This window comes from Alligator mississippiensis, chromosome 3 (genome assembly GCF_030867095.1).
Source record: "Alligator mississippiensis isolate rAllMis1 chromosome 3, rAllMis1, whole genome shotgun sequence".
Classification (NCBI taxonomy): domain Eukaryota; kingdom Metazoa; phylum Chordata; order Crocodylia; family Alligatoridae; genus Alligator; species Alligator mississippiensis.
In genome coordinates, this window is record NC_081826.1 from 154,031,556 (window position 1) to 154,048,430 (window position 16,875).

At 45.0% G+C, this 16,875-nt stretch overlaps 1 protein-coding gene across 7 annotated transcripts in view; it reads left to right on the forward strand.

Moving 5' to 3' along the window:
• The window catches only part of PIGG (phosphatidylinositol glycan anchor biosynthesis class G), a 292,922-nt gene that overhangs the window by 100,001 nt on the left and 176,046 nt on the right, over positions 1 to 16,875 (forward strand). For 6 of the 7 annotated variants that reach the window (XR_009460921.1, XM_019490733.2, XM_059724553.1 and 3 more), the window contains 2 exons: positions 176 to 630; positions 10,290 to 10,481. Coding sequence is in view for 6 of the 7 variants with exons in the window: in XM_019490733.2 (XP_019346278.1) it covers positions 176 to 630; positions 10,290 to 10,481 (647 nt within the window). In the remaining variant the exon portion in view is untranslated. The remainder of the gene's footprint in view (positions 1 to 175; positions 631 to 10,289; positions 10,482 to 16,875) is intronic. The other variant, XM_059724554.1, reaches the window with a different exon arrangement.

Here is a 16,875-nt window from a genome sequence, read left to right on the forward strand (position 1 = left end):
CCTGGATCATGGCGTATGCATGAGGGCTACCCAGACCTTCAATGTATATGCCTGGGCAGGAATTTTTGGAGGAGTGGAGGCTGTGGGTTACTGTGTAGCCACATTTTAAAAACAGACTAAATTGCTGACTACTTTTCTTTTCCAAATTTTCACCAGTGACATTTTTTGTTCACAGAATTCAGCTGTCTCCAATTCCAGCTGGTCAGAATTAGATGTACTCATTTTGGCAGGAACTCTTGGCCATGTTCTCAGTCTGGGGGCAAGCAGTTTTATAGAAGAAGAGCACCAAACCTGGTATTTTCTTATCAATACCCTTTGTCTGGCAGTGTGCCAGGAAATCTGTAGACACTACTTTCTTTTGAAAGAATCTGATCTTCAGTTTAGCACTGTTCTGAAACAGAGTGTCGAAAATTTCAAAGAAACAGGTCACTTCAAGCAAGTTGATGTACCAGCATGTGATTCAAAACTGAACAAGTTTGCCACTTCAGCTGAACTTAGAAAAGGCTCTGAAAAATGGATAGGCTTAGCAAGTCCCTGGATCATCCTTATTTGCTGTCGGCTACTTCGTTCATTAAACCAGACAGGAGTTCAGTGGGCTCATCGGCCAGATTTTAGACACTGGTTAACAAGGTGGGTAACTAACTACTGTGTTATAGTTGCTACTTGAAATATTTTGTTTCATTCATTTATTTATTTATGTTTAGTTCAGTAAACTCTTAACATTTTTCTTTATACAGAAAATACTTAAAATAGTAGAAGGGAGTGATTATTAACTTAATACAGTGATTCTCAACCCGGGTGATGCTTGATACTCTGAAAGGTACTGCGAGGTATGAGAAGGTAAGCGGGTAAGGGCAAGCTTAATCTTGTCCCTGCCTAGCCAACTCCTTACCCCCATTGTCCAGTCCTTCTGCAAGAAAGTAAGTACTGTGATACATAATTTAGATTTTGAAATTGGGTCCCACTCAATTGCCAGAAGTTACTGAGGGATGCCTCAAGTCCAAAAAAGTTGACAGTCACTGACTTAGTAGTTGTTCCTTGTATTTTATTTACCACCACTAGGTTATTGCTCATGATATATAATCTAAGTCTTGCAAATTTCAAGGCACATTTTTATCAGAAGCATATAATAGTCTTTAATAACAACATTAACAGTGGCTAGCATAGTATAAAAAGAAACATAATGAGATAAATTTATATAATTTTCAGCAGAAAAACTCAACTGTTTGGTGTTCTTTCTGATCTGTTGCAAGGGCTTCAATTTTGTGTGTTTTCTCAGATCTAGCACAATAAGATATTGCATTATTGGGGAATGACCTTGAATTTCTCATGACTTAAAGAATGCTGTGGAATGGGTCCTTTTTGTGTCTTGTCAGTGTCTTTATTTTTCTCAAGGTAACTGCAGCAGTTACTTATGGGGCTGGAAGTAATATTAGGAAAGCATTTGGTATTTTAGCTATTTAGCCCTGGTTCAGCAGCTGAACAGGGAAAACAGCACCAGGTAGTGCTTTTCAGGTGACAGCTGAGGAGCCACTGCTGCATACATGTGAAGAGATGTCCATATGGTATCTCTTCAGAGACACACACATTAAAATGTCATGCGTCATTCATCTGAGATAACTTGAGCATATAACTGCTGTTGAGGCCAATTGCTTCGTGGAAGGCACACTGTCCCAGGGAAACAAAAGCGGAGGCACTGAAACGGTCTCCCGCGGCAGGGCCCGAGGCAGGGTCAACTCGCCCAGGAAAAGAGATAGGAAGCCCTGAACAGAGGGTATATTTACCACCCACAGGAAAAGCAGAGCCCCGCCGAGAAGGGCCACTGGCGCGGTTCATCAACCGCTTTTATTGCCGGCTGGGAGGGGCACCAGCAGATGACATCAGAAAAAACTGCTGCCTGGCATATTCAAAAGCCGGCGGTGGAGAAATGGCGGAGGAGGCAGCAAGGACGCCCGATGGCGAAGCTACTCCCTGGGCTGTGACTCATCAAAGTTGATAGTTCTGGAAGGGGCAGGACGAAGACCCGTTGAAGGGGTCTCAACTACATTAAGAAGTTTTCACACCCAGCTCAGCGGGACAGCCGGGACAAAGAAGTTCAGCATCGAGGGAACTAGAGGACCACAGGCATCGGACCCGTGAGTGGGGTTGACAGAGACCTGTACCCCAATTTATTCTTTGCTTCTTTCTTTGTTTTACTTTATTTTGGAGGGCACTTGGAGTCAGAACCAGGGACAGACCCTCTGCAGGCTCCAGGGTAATGAAGAGAGACTGAGGCGGTATTGCAGGAGCCTCAGAAGGATTTCAGATGCAGAGATGAAGACGATCCCACACCTCACGGTCATCCAGGGATGGACAAGGTGATAAGGAGACAGACAAGGACATCACAAGGGAACAGGCTGGCGACCCATCATCTGGCAGTCCTGAGGGCAGGTGCATGGCTGGGGTGTAGGGGAGGTGGAGCCCGAAGAGCCGCCTGCAGAGGGCAGCACCCGATTCACGAGAATCCATGAGAAGGAGCCCCACCACTGAAGAAAAGAAGACCAAGTCATGGCAGGAAAGTGTTGGGGTCTCTCTTGAGGTGGAACATGACATAACTCAGGTCCCGGGGACATACCCCTCATAGATTTCATAGATTTCATAGACATTAGGGCTGGAAGGGACCTCGGAAGATCATCGAGTCCAGCCCCCCGCCCAAAGGGCAGGAAGTCAGCTGGGGTCATAGGATCCCAGCAAGATAAGCATCCAGTTTCATCTTGAAGGTGTTCAATGAAGGCGCTTGAACAACCTCCGGTGGCAGACTGTTCCAGACCTTGGGGGCTCGGATAGTAAAGAAATTCTTCCTTATGTCCAGCCTGAAACGATCTTGTAGTAGTTTGTGACCATTCGACCTTGTCATCCCTTGGGGCGCTCTGGTGAACAAACGTTCCCCCAGATACTGGTGGTCATCCCTGATAAACTTGTAGGTGGCCATCAGATCACCCCTGAGCCTGCGCTTTTCCAGGCTAAAGAGCCCCAGGGCTCTCAGCCTGTCATCGTAGGGTCTGCTTCCCTGACCTCTGATCATGCGCGTGGCTCTTCTCTGGACTCTCTTAAGCTTCTCCACATACTTTTTGAATTGTGGAGCCCAAAACTGGATGCAGTACTCCAGCTGCAGCCTCACTAAGGCCGAGTACAGGGGGAGAATGACGTCCCGGGATTTGCTTGAGAAGCATCTATGGATGCAAGCCAGCGTTTTGGTCGCTTTACTAGCCGCAGCATCGCATTGCAGGCTCATGTTCATCTTGTGGTCAATGATGACCCCCAAGTCTCTTTCTTCTATAGTGCTAACCAACACAGCACTGCCGAGCCTATAAGGATGCTGCGGGTTTTTTTCCCCAAGGTGGAGAACCTTGCGTTTATCGGCGTTGAACACCATCAGATTCTCGTCCGCCCACTTGCTGAGCCTGTCCAGGTCAGCCTGGATCATCCGCCTGTCTTCTGGTGTGGATGCTTTGCCCCAAAGTTTGGTGTCATCTGCAAACTTGGCCAGTCCGCTTCTGACTCCAGTGTCCACATAATTAATGAAGATGTTGAACAGTATGGGTCCAAGGACAGAGCTCTGGGGGACCCCACTGGTCACAGGACACCACGATGAGTGACTTCCATCAATTACTACCCTCTGGGTCCGACCCCAGAGCCAGTTTTCCAGCCAGTGGATCGTGGAGGACCCAAGGCGACAATTGGCCAGTTTCTCCAAGAGACGATCATGGGACACCAGATCGAAGGCTTTTTTGAAGTCAAGATATATGACATCAATCTCATCTCCCTTGTCCAGGTGATAGGTCACCTGGTCGTAGAAGGAAATGAGATTGGTCAAGCAAGACCTACCCGCAACAAACCCGTGCTGGCTATCCTGTAAGATGTTGGCATCGGCCAGTCCATTAAGGATGGCCTCCTTAATAAACTTTTCTAAGATCTTCCCCGGGATAGAAGTCAGGCTGATGGGCCTATAGTTAGCCGGATCCACTTTCCTCCCTTTCTTGAAGATAGGCACCACATTGGCCTTCTTCCAGTCTTCGGGCACTACACCAGAGCGCCAAGAGTTTTCAAAGATCCACGCTAGAGGCTGGGCTATGATGCTCGCCAGCTCCTTGAGCCCAGAGCCGGAGCCGAGTGTGCGTTCGAAGGCCACCAGATAGTGCCTATATGAGACCAGGCAGGTGCACACACTAAAAACATGAGTGGTTGTTGTGACATGCTTGACCATTGAAGAATTAATAGGCAAAAACTTGGACTTTCTGATTAGCATAACATATCAGCCTTTTGACTAAACTTTTACATCTTAGACTGCTGAAAAATTAAGGATGGAGTTTTGAATTCAGTATGTAGTCTGATGTGACAAAGAGGGTGTTTCTAGCATGATCAAACCATTACGAGGGATTGCATCTAGGAGATTCAGGTTTAACTATTATCCAGTGACTTTTGACGTTTTTTTTCTGTTTGTAAACAAAAGATTGATTTGCCTCCTAATTCTATAGGGTGGAGAAAAGTGCAGGAAGATGCATTGCCCTAGTGCCCCGCATTTCACAACAGCAAGTTTTTTTTTTTTGTTTCTTCTGAAGCTTGAAGTTTTGCTCATTCCCACAAGTGGAAATGGAGGCCATCTTCTTAGATCACTTAGTAATAATCTAAGTTATTTAGAATTTTTCCACTTTTACCTCTTTTTCCTTCTCCTCTCAATGTTGCTGATTTAGTAGAAGTGACTTGGGAAATCCAGTGTCTTTATGTGTGTCATATTCTGCAAGCATTAACATACAATCAGTATTCTTAAAGAAAATAACTCACTAGCAAGTAATCTTTCTCCATCTCCTAAAAGCCTCTTTGCTATTATGAAGCAGAATGAAAGTGACCTCTTGTACCATGGAAAAAACAGCAACCAAAATAATCCCAATTGTAGTAATTGATTAATTGTATTAATTTTGATTTGTTTTGGAAAGCTGAGCCAAAATGGAAGCTTTACAGCAGCTGATCTACAGGGCGAGGAGGGTAGCACTTCATTAGTTTATATTTAGGCAAAGCAGCTGAACAAATGTCTTCAATCTTCATTTTAACAGCAAGAGTTTAGAACCAGAGATAGGAATCCAATGTAAAGAGTGCGTACAGCAAAGGCGTTCCTCACATTCTTTTCCCGGGAGGACATTATTGCAACTAATTCTGTTGTGTAGTTGAGTTTAAAACCATAATTATTGGGTTTTGACTTCTAAAGTGAGATACATTGGTCACTAGGCATCTCAGTAAATTACATGACATTACAATGTCCACAGCTAGTCAAACCAGGTTATGTTTAGCTGACTAGCGCTACTTAAACAAAACCTGGAACATTTAATTAAGGTGTTTTAATATGGATTTGAATGCAAAACTTTAAGAATCCTGTATGGAAAATGTTGGCACTTAAACAGGATATAGTTACTTAGGCTTTTAAACCTGCAGTTGTTAACCTGGAGACATACCTTGATACTATGCAGCAGACCCAAACCTGCTATGGAAAAATCTCATGAGAGCCATCCAGCCTGAAAAAAAGGTGGAATCAACTATTACGGTAAGAGCTACCTCACAGACAGCCTACCAGCAACACAGGAGAGAACCAAGACAGCAGAACACAGAATACCAACATCATAAACTTACCATAACACCACGTATCTCATTCTAAAATATCTGTATTCTCTAAAGGCCTGGATTTCTGCCCAGAAGAACAACAGGGCAAGATACTAATATGTGGAAAATGAGAAGAATTTCTAAGCAGGTTTCTACTGAAAACTTCCACAACCAGAACAGAACCACTTCTGATAAAACAAACAACAATAACATGTCTGACTGGACACGTCCCAGCAGACAGAACCATACATCTTCACTGGTAGAAGAAAGCTAACGGTGCAATTTGCAATAAAAGTCAGGACTACCACAACCTTTCTCCCTTGGAGGGAAAAGCCATACATTCCCTAAGATCCAACAACAAAATAGTAATCAAACCAGTAGATAAACGAGGAGCTATTGTTATCTTCAACTGTCAAGACTACGTCAGTTGTCATCTTCTTTCGTATAGCTGATGTAGGTATACAATAGCAACTATAATCATACATTTTAGGTGGTTGAGCCAGAAAAATGTGTCAGGAGCAGCAGAGTGTATCGCTGTGATACCTCCTTCATATTTGTGGATCAGGCATTGAGTTGTTTTATGTTCCATTGTCTGTTCTGGGTGATAACAGTTGCACACTGGAGAGTTTTTAATTTTCCATTTGTGCATCAAGTACCCACATCTCCCATGGCTTGTGCAGATATGGTTTAGAGTTGCCCATAAGCATCATGGGAGATCAAAGCCAGGTATTTTCTGCATTGGAGCTATCATAAGATGTTTATTTGGGACTTCCTGTGAATTACATTCAGTTTTCCAAGCTTCATCAGGGTTAAAATCATGTTGTTGAAGGTTAAGTGGGTAGATGCAGAAGGGCTTGTGGACTTTAGGTGATGGTGAGGGGCATTGTTGAGGTCCTGATGGATTGAAGGATGTTTGTTTTACTTAATTTGCTGGACTTCCCTTAGAGTTGCTGCCTCGCAATTAATGGGTGGAGGAGCGATGTGTGACAGCATGGGCAGCCAAAGGGTTGGGGCCGACTTGAGGGTTCCAGCGATGCACTGCATTGCAGAGTTCGGTTGGATGTCAGCAAGTCAAGTGTGATTACTTCCGGTCCATACTGGTGTATAGTAGTCGACTACAGTATAGGCAAGGGCCAGCACTGATATCTGTAATACTGATGTTGATGCTCCCTAGCTTGTGCTTGCCAACTACTTGTGCTTGCTAATTTCTCCCCAGCTTGTGCTTGTTATCTATGTCAATGGGCACCTATATACGAGCTGTGAGGCGGTTCCAGCACACTGTAATTACAGTGTGTCGAAGCAGGCTTGATTAATCAAGTCTGCTGGAGTGTGGTAATTACTGTGTTTTAGCAGACTGCAGTGTTATATGTATCAGCATCCCTGCGCTGAAAAATGGTGGTGGGGGGCACTTTACCTAAAGCTTGGTCGATGAGCTTTAGTTAAAGTGCCCATGCCACCATTTTTCAGTGCAGGGATGCTGATGCACATGAGATGCTCTGGGTGCTTTAATTAGAGTGGTTCTTGGAGCTGTTCTAACTAAAACCTCTCCCCCACTGTCCTGGAGGCTATGTATAAACACCCAACGAGGCTAACAGATAACTCTGACATCAGCTTCTATAAGGGGAACTGGGTAGGACCCCACACCAGTATTTGCTCCAGAAATGGAAAATACTATCAAATCCTTTTCATACTAGCTTCAGGAAAGGTAAGAAGAATCATCAAACAGTTACAACCTATATTGGATAAAGATCAGACCTTGAGAGAAATTCCCAGTCTCTAGCTCCTGGCTTTCAAACAACCTCCTAACCTTGTGCAGCTCATCTTCAGAAGCAAACTCCCTGCTGTTCAGCAGACATCAAATGGGACATAGTCTTGTCTTGACTATAGATGCAAAACCTATGAGCACATCTCTGCTGCTACTGCAGTCAACACCTGCTGCAACAGACGCATCAGAATCTGGATTCTACACATGTGTATCCTACACATGTCTAAAATGTGGTATTTCTCTCCAGTGCACTAAATATTCCTATGGAAACTATGTGATACTACTTGCCCTGCTTCTGGGAGGCGGCGCTGCTCCATCCCCGCCTGCCTATGTGTACCCCCGAGGACCAGTCCAAGTACCCCCCAGGGGTTTGCATACCCCTGGCTGACAACCCCTGCAGTAGAAGATATTGACCACAGAAATCCATAGCACCAGTAGCTGTATTATGCCAGCCTGGCTTCTTGTTAGTGATCATTTTATTTGTTTAAGGAAGAAAAATCTATTAAACTCCCACATAAAGCATTTCATTAAGTTAAAACAAGGATTACTAAGTACAACTTAAAACAGTATGTATCATTACACTCTTCAAAAAGCCCACACATCTGTCAAAAGGGTTACCTAAAGAATTCCGATACCAGACCTCATATTAACTGCCAGTCAGCACAACACTTGCTGACATACCTGAAGAACCGTTTAGAGCTGCTCACCTTTCTCCCCTCAGCCTTTCCATGTTGTAATATCTTTGTACCCTAGCTAAGTTGGGAGAGGAGTTGATTGGGTCATGAATATAGACCAGGAGGAAGGAAATGATGTTTAGCTTTCAGGCCCAAGCTGGACTGACTTCTATCCCCGTAGATGAAATAGCTGTCTTGCATTTCCTTGTTGGATTCAAAGCAAAGTGTGTATTCAAAGCAAAGTGTGTAACAAAGAATGGAAAAGTACAACAGTTTAAGTGATATAAGTGAAGTAAATGAAAGAGAACCTTAAGTTCCAGCTGGGTGATGCAGAGATCATGCAAATATAGACCAAGTGTTGCATTAGTTATCCAGAGGCTTTGGCTATAGACTGTCAACCTTCCATGATGGCATTTTAAGTGTGAAGGCAGAGCAAGGCAGAAGTCACACTGTTGGTTTGAGTCTCTGTGCAATATAGAATAGTCCAAGGGTAGGAAACCCCCGGCACAGGTGCCAGAGCATGGCACGTGAAGGCGTTTTACTTGGCACGTGCACCTTGGGGCGGACAGCAAAGGAAGTGTTGCAGCGGTGCTGCCACAACAAGGATTGGGCTCCTCACGGTTCCCCCACCATCCGTCCCTGGCACACCAACATTTTACAAGTGGAGCTTGTGAGTGTTTTTGGCATTCTGCCCAAAAACATTGCTGACCCCTGGAATAGTCATTCATATTTAAATCATTTGGAAGGTGTAAAAATATTGGCAGATGGAAACACATTTTTCACAGCTGTGTTGAGGGTCCTGTTCACTTTCTTATGAATTACCAATACAATTTACATGTCAGCTATATGAATTGCCAATCCATACAGAGCTGATCCGAGCAGGGTACAGGGCCTGGGGCAAATCAGCCCATGCGGGGCCCCGCCCCTGCTCCGATCCCATGGGACCCGGACCCGAAGAAGCTGCCGCGGCGGGGGAGGGCTGATAGCAATCGGCTAAAGGTGGAACCACCGCCTCACCCAGCTCCGTGCCACCGCTGCTCCGCCCAGCTCTGTGGGGCCCCCCCAAAGCGCGGGGACCGGGGCAGTTGCCCTGATTCGTGCCCTGCCCCCCTGGGACAGCCCTGAGTATAGTAATAATTGACTCTAGGTAAAGTACTCAGCCTAATCTGATTTAGATTTTTCAGTTTAGTTTGATATTTACTTGTGGGCAGTATGTTTCATGCACAGCAGTTGACTTGGGAATGCATTCCACCTGCTGGCTAAAAGGAGTCTACTAGAGTTACCTTGCACAGCAGTGGTTTTAACTTTTTTAGATTCCAGACATCCTCCATATCTTTTGTGAATGGAGCAACACCTCGTTTCAGAAACTAATTTATTTACTGTGGTGCTTCTCCTCCTGCAGGAGTCTAGAGGTAGAGGAAGAAGTTGCAGAGGGAAGAGCGAATACTAACCTCCTTGCAAGGGGCAGGGCAATTACAAACATACATTTACTTCATCATATCCCGTGGCACCCTTAAAAGGATCTTACAGCACCGCAGGGTGCCATGGGACCCCAGTTGAGAATCACTGTTCTAGGGCATGATGCAAGGCCTATTTTACTCTAGGGTAGGATATGATGTATTATTATGTTGACATTAAAAAGGACCTGTTTATGCTAACAGGTTTGTTTTGTTTTGTTTTGTTATGTGTCCTGTTTTTCTGTTAGAGGTAAATTTGTATGAAATAGTGTACCAGTGCCCTTAAGCATGTTGGTAAAAGAATTTTATGCTTCTAAAAATTAAGTAAAATATATATACAGAGCTGTTGAAAAGAACAGGCTTATGAAGTAATAAATATATTTTTCTTGCTTTATATCGAGTAGTTAATTTAAGTAAATAATTGTGGATAGATAAAATTAAAAAACTGGTGTCAAAGCATTAAAACCTTTTTTGTTATGTAATATGAAGCTTCATTTTTTATCTAATTAAACAAACAGAGCTGCTAACATATGGGAAGACATGATAATTACACTTTTAAATACGCGTGCCTGAATAGAAAATCTCATTAACAAAATCTTTCCTCTAAAAATACTCAGGCTTTACAACACCTCTAAGAAATTTAGTAACAGATGTCATTGCAATGATTAATTTTGAAAGTATAGTACAGTAGTTAGATCCCTGTTAACTGTAGGTTTTATATTTTAAATGCAGTAATTACATTTTTTTTTTTGTTTACAGTTCTGAACATAAAGCTGAACTTTCTCTTCTAGCAGCTATCTCCTTAGTTATGATCTTTATTCTGGTTCAGAGGAGATGCTCCCTGGTTTCAAAAATTGCGATGGCACTTGGGCTCTTGGGAATCTACAGTTATCGTGCAGCCATTGGAAATGTTGTATTTCCATGGCAACAAAGCAACAAAGATGTTTCAAAGTAAGTTCCATAGATATGCAACAGACTTGGTACTTTGGATCCTGGAAAATAGCATGTTATCCCTGTACTAGTATTAGACTCTTATGAGCAAAGGGATTCCAGTTGTAGGGATGTGCGCTGATAAATTTCATTTTATGTATACAAGTAATTTTTCAGCTCAATAAAGTCATATGTGACTATAGCATTTTGAACTGTAAACCTATCAGAAGCTGAGGAAGACTGACCAACTACAGAAGTAGTTTTTTGATCTGGCCAGTTACAAAGTTTTTTTCTGGAAAAAGAAGAAAACCTTTCACTGTTGTTGCTACATTTACATTTATAGCCTAAATTTATAGTCTAAATTTAGTATAAAATATGCCAAACTGACTTAATTAACTACTTCATGGTTATAACTTTTAGACTAAATATGGAAACAGTTTCCCTTAAGTATTGTATTTGTGTCTGTCTTTCACAGCTGAGTGCTTTGTAATATGTATCTTTTCAAGATGCAGTAAATTCATGTTCTTGAGATCTGAAGCTTGCAGCCTAACACTGATTGACACCTTTTCAAAGCTGTAGAGTGGTGCTGCATTCTTTCTTACCATGCCATTCAATAGGTGGTACATTATGTACAGCATGAAGCGAAATAACCCAATGATGCAACTAACTCAGAAGCTGGCAAACTTTTACAGCCAGAGGGCCAGAACAACCAACCCTGGTCCAGTGCAGGTGGGGGGCTTCAGCATCATGTCAACAGCAGGGAGCTTTCCCCATGCTGGGGCCAGGCAGCTAGGAACTGTACCTGTTCCATCACCACCTCTCCCAGTCCCCCACTTCCCAGCTTCCTAGGTGTCTGCAAACTGCAGCTGTGCTACCATTTCTTCTTACTCCCCCTCCCTCCTTCCCCTCTGGTTGTGGCATGGGCATTCATGGGCTACCTAGCCTCAGTGTAGCTCCCCACCAGCTGGAAGCTGCTCCCATGCTGCAGCTGAGTAGGAGCTGGAGAAGAAACGGCAGCGTGAATGTAGTTAGCAGATGCCTGGCCCCAGTGCATCTCCTCCGGGTCTGGAAGCTGCACCTGCACTCAGGGTCATCCCTAGGGGGGGCAAATCAGGGTGAGCGCCCCGGGCCCCATGCTTTGTGGGGCCCTGCAGAGCTGGGCGGAGCAGTGGTGGTGCAGAGCTGGGCGGAGCAGCGGCTCCATGTCTGGCCACTTCCTATGCCTCCCCACCATACCCAGTGCCGATGGGGTCCAGGGCCCATGGGGCTGCATGGGCTGATTTACCCCAGGCCCTTCACCCTGCTTGGATTGCCTCCACCTGCACTGCAGCTGGGGAACAGAAAGCTGAGAGAAGCAGCAGTGGTGTGCACACAGATCCCAGCTGTCTGGCCCCAGTACCCAGCTGCTTATATGCCAATGAAATCACTCAGTCTTCATTAAACCAGAGCCAGGAGGGCAGAAAGAAGCTGTAGTGTTGTAAGCATGGGTGCAGGCCTAGGCTAAGCCCTCCAGCTACATGCACCAGATCTGTCCCACAGGCTGTCTGTCTGTCATCAACCCCTCGTCTAACTGGTGACGAGTACTTGCGTCTGTTGTACCATTAGCTACTTTGTGAATGCAGCCGAATAGCTTTGATAGTTTTATGACAGCCTTGCAGCTTCAAGATTTTCTATGGGTGAGTTGTTGCAGAAAGTTTCCAGCTTACATTCTAGAGTGTGTTTTTTGGAGAGATTCATAGATTCATAGATGTTAGGGTCGGAAGGGACCTTAATAGATCATTGAGTCCGACCCCCTGCATAAGCAGGAAAGAGTGCTGGGTCTAGATGACCCCAGCTAGATGCCTATCTAACCTCCTTTTGAAGACCCCCAGGGTAGGGGAGAGCACCACCTCCCTTGGGAGCCCGTTCCAGACCTTGGCCACTCTAACTGTGAAGAAGTTCTTCCTAATGTCCAATCTAAATCTGCTCTCTGCTAGCTTGTGGCCATTGTTTCTTGTAACCCCCGGGGGCTCCTTGGTGAATAAATACTCACCAATTCCCTTCTGTGCCCTCGTGATGAACTTAAAGGCAGCCACAAGGTCGCCTCTCAACCTTCTCTTGCGGAGGCTGAAAAGGTCATGTTTCTCTAGTCTCTCCTCGTAGGGCTTGGTCTGCAGGCCCTTGGCCATACGAGTGGCCCTTCTCTGGACCCTCTCCAGGTTATCTGCATCCCTCTTGAAGTGTGGCGCCCAAAATTGAACGCAGTATTCCAACTGCGGTCTGACCAGCTCCCGATAGAGGGGAAGTATCACCTCCTTGGACCTATTCGTCATGCATCTGCTGATGCATGATAAAGTGCCATTGGCTTTTCTGATGGCTTCGTCACACTGCCGGCTCATGTTCATCTTGGAGTCCACTAGGACTCCAAGATCCCTTTCCACCTCTGTGCCACTCAGCAGGTCATTCCCTAGGCTGTAGGTGTGCTGGACATTTTTCCTCCCTAGGTGTAGCACTTTGCATTTCTCCTTGTTGAACTGCATTCTGTTGTTTTCTGCCCACTTGTCCAACCTATCCAGGTCTGCCTACAGCTGTTCCCTGCCCTCCGGCGTGTCCACTTCTCCCCATAGCTTTGTGTCATCTGCAGACTTGGACAGAGTACATTTGACTCCCTCGTCCAAGTCACTGATGAAGACATTAAAGAGTATCGGTCCAAGGACCGAGCCCTGCGGGACACCACTGCCCACACCCTTCCAGGTCGAGACCGACCCATCCACCACGACTCTCTGGGTGCGGCCCTCTAGACAATTCGCCACCCACCGGACTGTGTAGTCATCCAAGTCACAGCCTCTTAACTTGTTCACCAGTATGGGGTGGGATACCGTATCGAAGGCCTTCCTGAAGTCTAAGTATACGACATCCACCCCTCCTCCTGTGTCCAGGTGTTTCGTAACCTGGTCATAGAAAGAGACTAGATTGGTCAGGCACGATCTGCCCGCCACAAACCCGTGCTGGTTTCCCCTCAGCATAATTTGCCCTGCTGGGCTCTCACAAATGTAAGCCTTGATAACTTTTTCAAAGACTTTACCAAGGATGGAAGTGAGACTGACTAACCTATAGTTGCCCGGGTCCTCCTTCCTCCCCTTTTTGAAAATGGGGACTACGTTAGCCCTTTTCCAGTCCTCTGGGACTTGGCCCGTGCGCCACGAGCGTTCGAATATTCCCGCCAGTGGCTCTGCAATGATGTCGGCCAGTGCCTTCAGCACCCTTGGATGGAGCTCATCCGGGCCTGCCGACTTAAAGGCATCCAGTTCTTCCAAGTGACTCTGCACCATCTCAGGATCTACGTATGGAAGTCTGGCGCCTTGCCAGAGAGGTGGGGTTTCCAGCTGGAATAAATTTTTAGAGAGAACACTTTGAGACAGACTAATATAGTATAGGTTGGGGGTCATGCTTTGAGGTCAGTGTGTCCATGATCACCAAGATGTAGAAAGTGGGCACCACCTGGGAAATGCTCCAAGAACAGGTTTTAGAGCTAGGTAGCAGAAGGCCAAATTTACTGAGAGGTTCATGTAGTTCTTTTACTTCAGAGTGAAAATGTATTGAAAAGAACTTGACATCCTCATTTAATTTTAAAATAACACTGTGTATATTTAATCTGCTGTGTAAAGAAGTCCCCAGCGGTCTGCAGGATTTGGCTATGTGCATTAATTTGTTTTTCTGGAAATACGCCTGATTTCTAATTGTGATTTCTAGTTTTGCTTTGTTTCACTAAAATTCCTTAGGGTAGAATACTGTGTTCCTTCAGTGGGAAGAAAACTACTGTAGTGTGGAACAGAATATTAACTGCATCCACCAAGCTGCAAATAAAAAGAACACAATTACAGTAATAAGTGAAGTTCTTAAATATATAGCGTGAGCAAAGCTTTCACTGACAGCTTATTTATGTTATAGTCAGCATGTTAATTGCAATTAGAATAAGACAAATATAGGTTTTTATACTGTCTCAGCCTAAATTTGAATGTGAATATGGTGATTGCTGTGTCAGACCTTCTAGCTCTGATTAAGGAGTAGTTTAAAAGCTGTTCCTTAGTGTCATAAAATAAAGGTTTACTGCCAAATGCATGGTCTCACATTCAAAGTGCAGGTTGAAGAGACGTGGCTATTTAGCTGTAGACATGCACACGGCTTTTTAATAAAAAAAAATCAGCGCTTAGGAAAGTGAGAGAGGGCACTAGGCGAGCTTCTGTGCACAGTTCTGCCAAAACATCTCAACTTCATCTTGCACCATTTTTAGAATTCTGTTGAGTAAGAGGAACCAAAAAAATTCAAGGTTTTGCATTTGGGCAAAGACCTCCATTTTAATTTGCTCAGTACCTTCACTGTTTAAACTAAACTAATAGCCAGAGAATAGAAAGTACCAAATGCATACAGGGTGGGGGCTGCAAAAGTAAAAGGAAAGGAGTCTTACACTGCCTTAAGCTCCAAACTTAATCTAGAAAAAATACCAGGAAAGATGGCCTGTTTCATACTGGGTTGCCAATCAAGTATCAAAGAGGTGATACTTCCCCTCTATTGGGCGCTGGTCAGATCACAGTTGGAGTACTGCGTGCAATTCTGGGCACCACACTTCAAGAGGGATGCGGATAACCTGGAGAGGATCCAGAGAAGGGCCACTCGTATGGTTAAGGGCTTGCAGACCAAGCCCTACGAGGAGAGACTAGAGAAACTGGACCTTTTCAGCCTCCGCAAGAGAAGGTTGAGAGGCGACCTTGTAGCTGCCTATAAGTTCATCACAGGGGCACAGAAGGGAATTGGTGAGGTTTTATTCACCAAGGCACCCCCGGGGGTTACAAGAAATAATGGCCACAAGCTAGCAGAGAGCAGATTTAGATTGGACATTAGGAAGAACTTCTTCACAGTTCGAGTGGCCAGGGTCTGGAACGGGCTCCCAAGGGAGGTGGTGCTCTCTCCTACCCTGGGGGTCTTCAAGAGGAGGTTGGATAGGCATCTAGCTGGGGTCATCTAGACCCAGCACTCTTTCCTGCCTATGCAGGGGGTTGGACTCGATGATCTATTGAGGTCCCTTCCGACCCTAACATCTATGAATCAGGGACCATGTGTTTTTTTTTACTTTTAATTGTATTTGCTATGTGAGCATCAAGTTAATGTACTAATATGACCATAATATGAGGACATGTAGAGCTTATATTGCATTACATATAAAACTATGTTAAAAGAATGATAAGGTTGCAAAGTCACCTATTCCAAAACTGGGAAAGTTAGGGTTAGATTTACTTGTGTAAACCTAATTCACCTTCTTTTTGTGCATGCATTGCTGTGTAATGTGAACTACATTAATCACACAGAACAAAGGCCAGTGACATTTTATACGCTGTAGGCTGGAACAACCCAGATTTTGTCCAGTGCAGGCTGGATAGCATAGAATAATAGAAAGTTAGGGTTGGAAAGGACCTCAAAAGGTCATCTAGTCCAACCTCCTGTTCAAAGCAGGACCATCCACAACTAGATAATCCCAGCCAGGACTTTGTCATCCAACCAGATTTTAAAAACCTCCAAGAATGGAGATTCCACAGCCTCTCTGGGTAACCTGTTCCATTGCTTTACAACCTCCTACTAAGAAAGTGGTTCTTCCTAATATTTAACCTAAACTTCTTTGCTGCAACTGAAGATCATTGTTCCTTGTTCTGTTATTTGCCATCATTAAGAACAGCCTAGTTCCATCCTCTTTGGAACCACCCTTCAGGTAGTTGAATGATGTTATCAAAACCCTCCTCACTCTTCTCTTCTCCAGACTAAGTCCAGGTCCCACAGTCTCTCCTTGTAAGTGATATGCTCCAGCCCCCTACCCATTTTCGTTGCCTTCTGCTGGACTCTGTCCAGTTTGTCCTCATCTTTTCTATAATTGGGGGCTGTAGCAAGTGCTTGTCCCAGGGGTGGTTGCACAGTCCTTGCCAACTCATGCTTGTTATTGGACAATCTTCCCTTCACTTTCCCACCACACCTTGATGTTAATTTTTTAGAAAAAGTGAGGCCCTCTATTCTTCTGGCCCCTCTTTCTCTCTGGGCTAGTTGGGACCTCCATACCTCCCCTTCAGTCCCTTCCACAAGCCCCCAGTGCTTACCCCCAGTTCAGATATTAAGGCAGGAGCCCTGCTGCCAGGAGCTCTTTTCCTTGTGGTGCTCAGGGCTAGGTTGCCTGACCAGCTCAGGCCTTGGACTTGTATGCCTCAAACCTGACTCCTTTCTGGTCAGCTGGCACCCTAATCAGCACCCCTTTGCCACCTGCAGGCAGCTTCTCAGTGGGTGCATCTGTGTGTGTCCCTGACTGCGCAATTGGTGCTGCACAGTCCTGGTGGCACACGGGTCATTTTTGACCCTACAGTGCAATAGTGGCAGCATCATGGTTAGTGCCAAC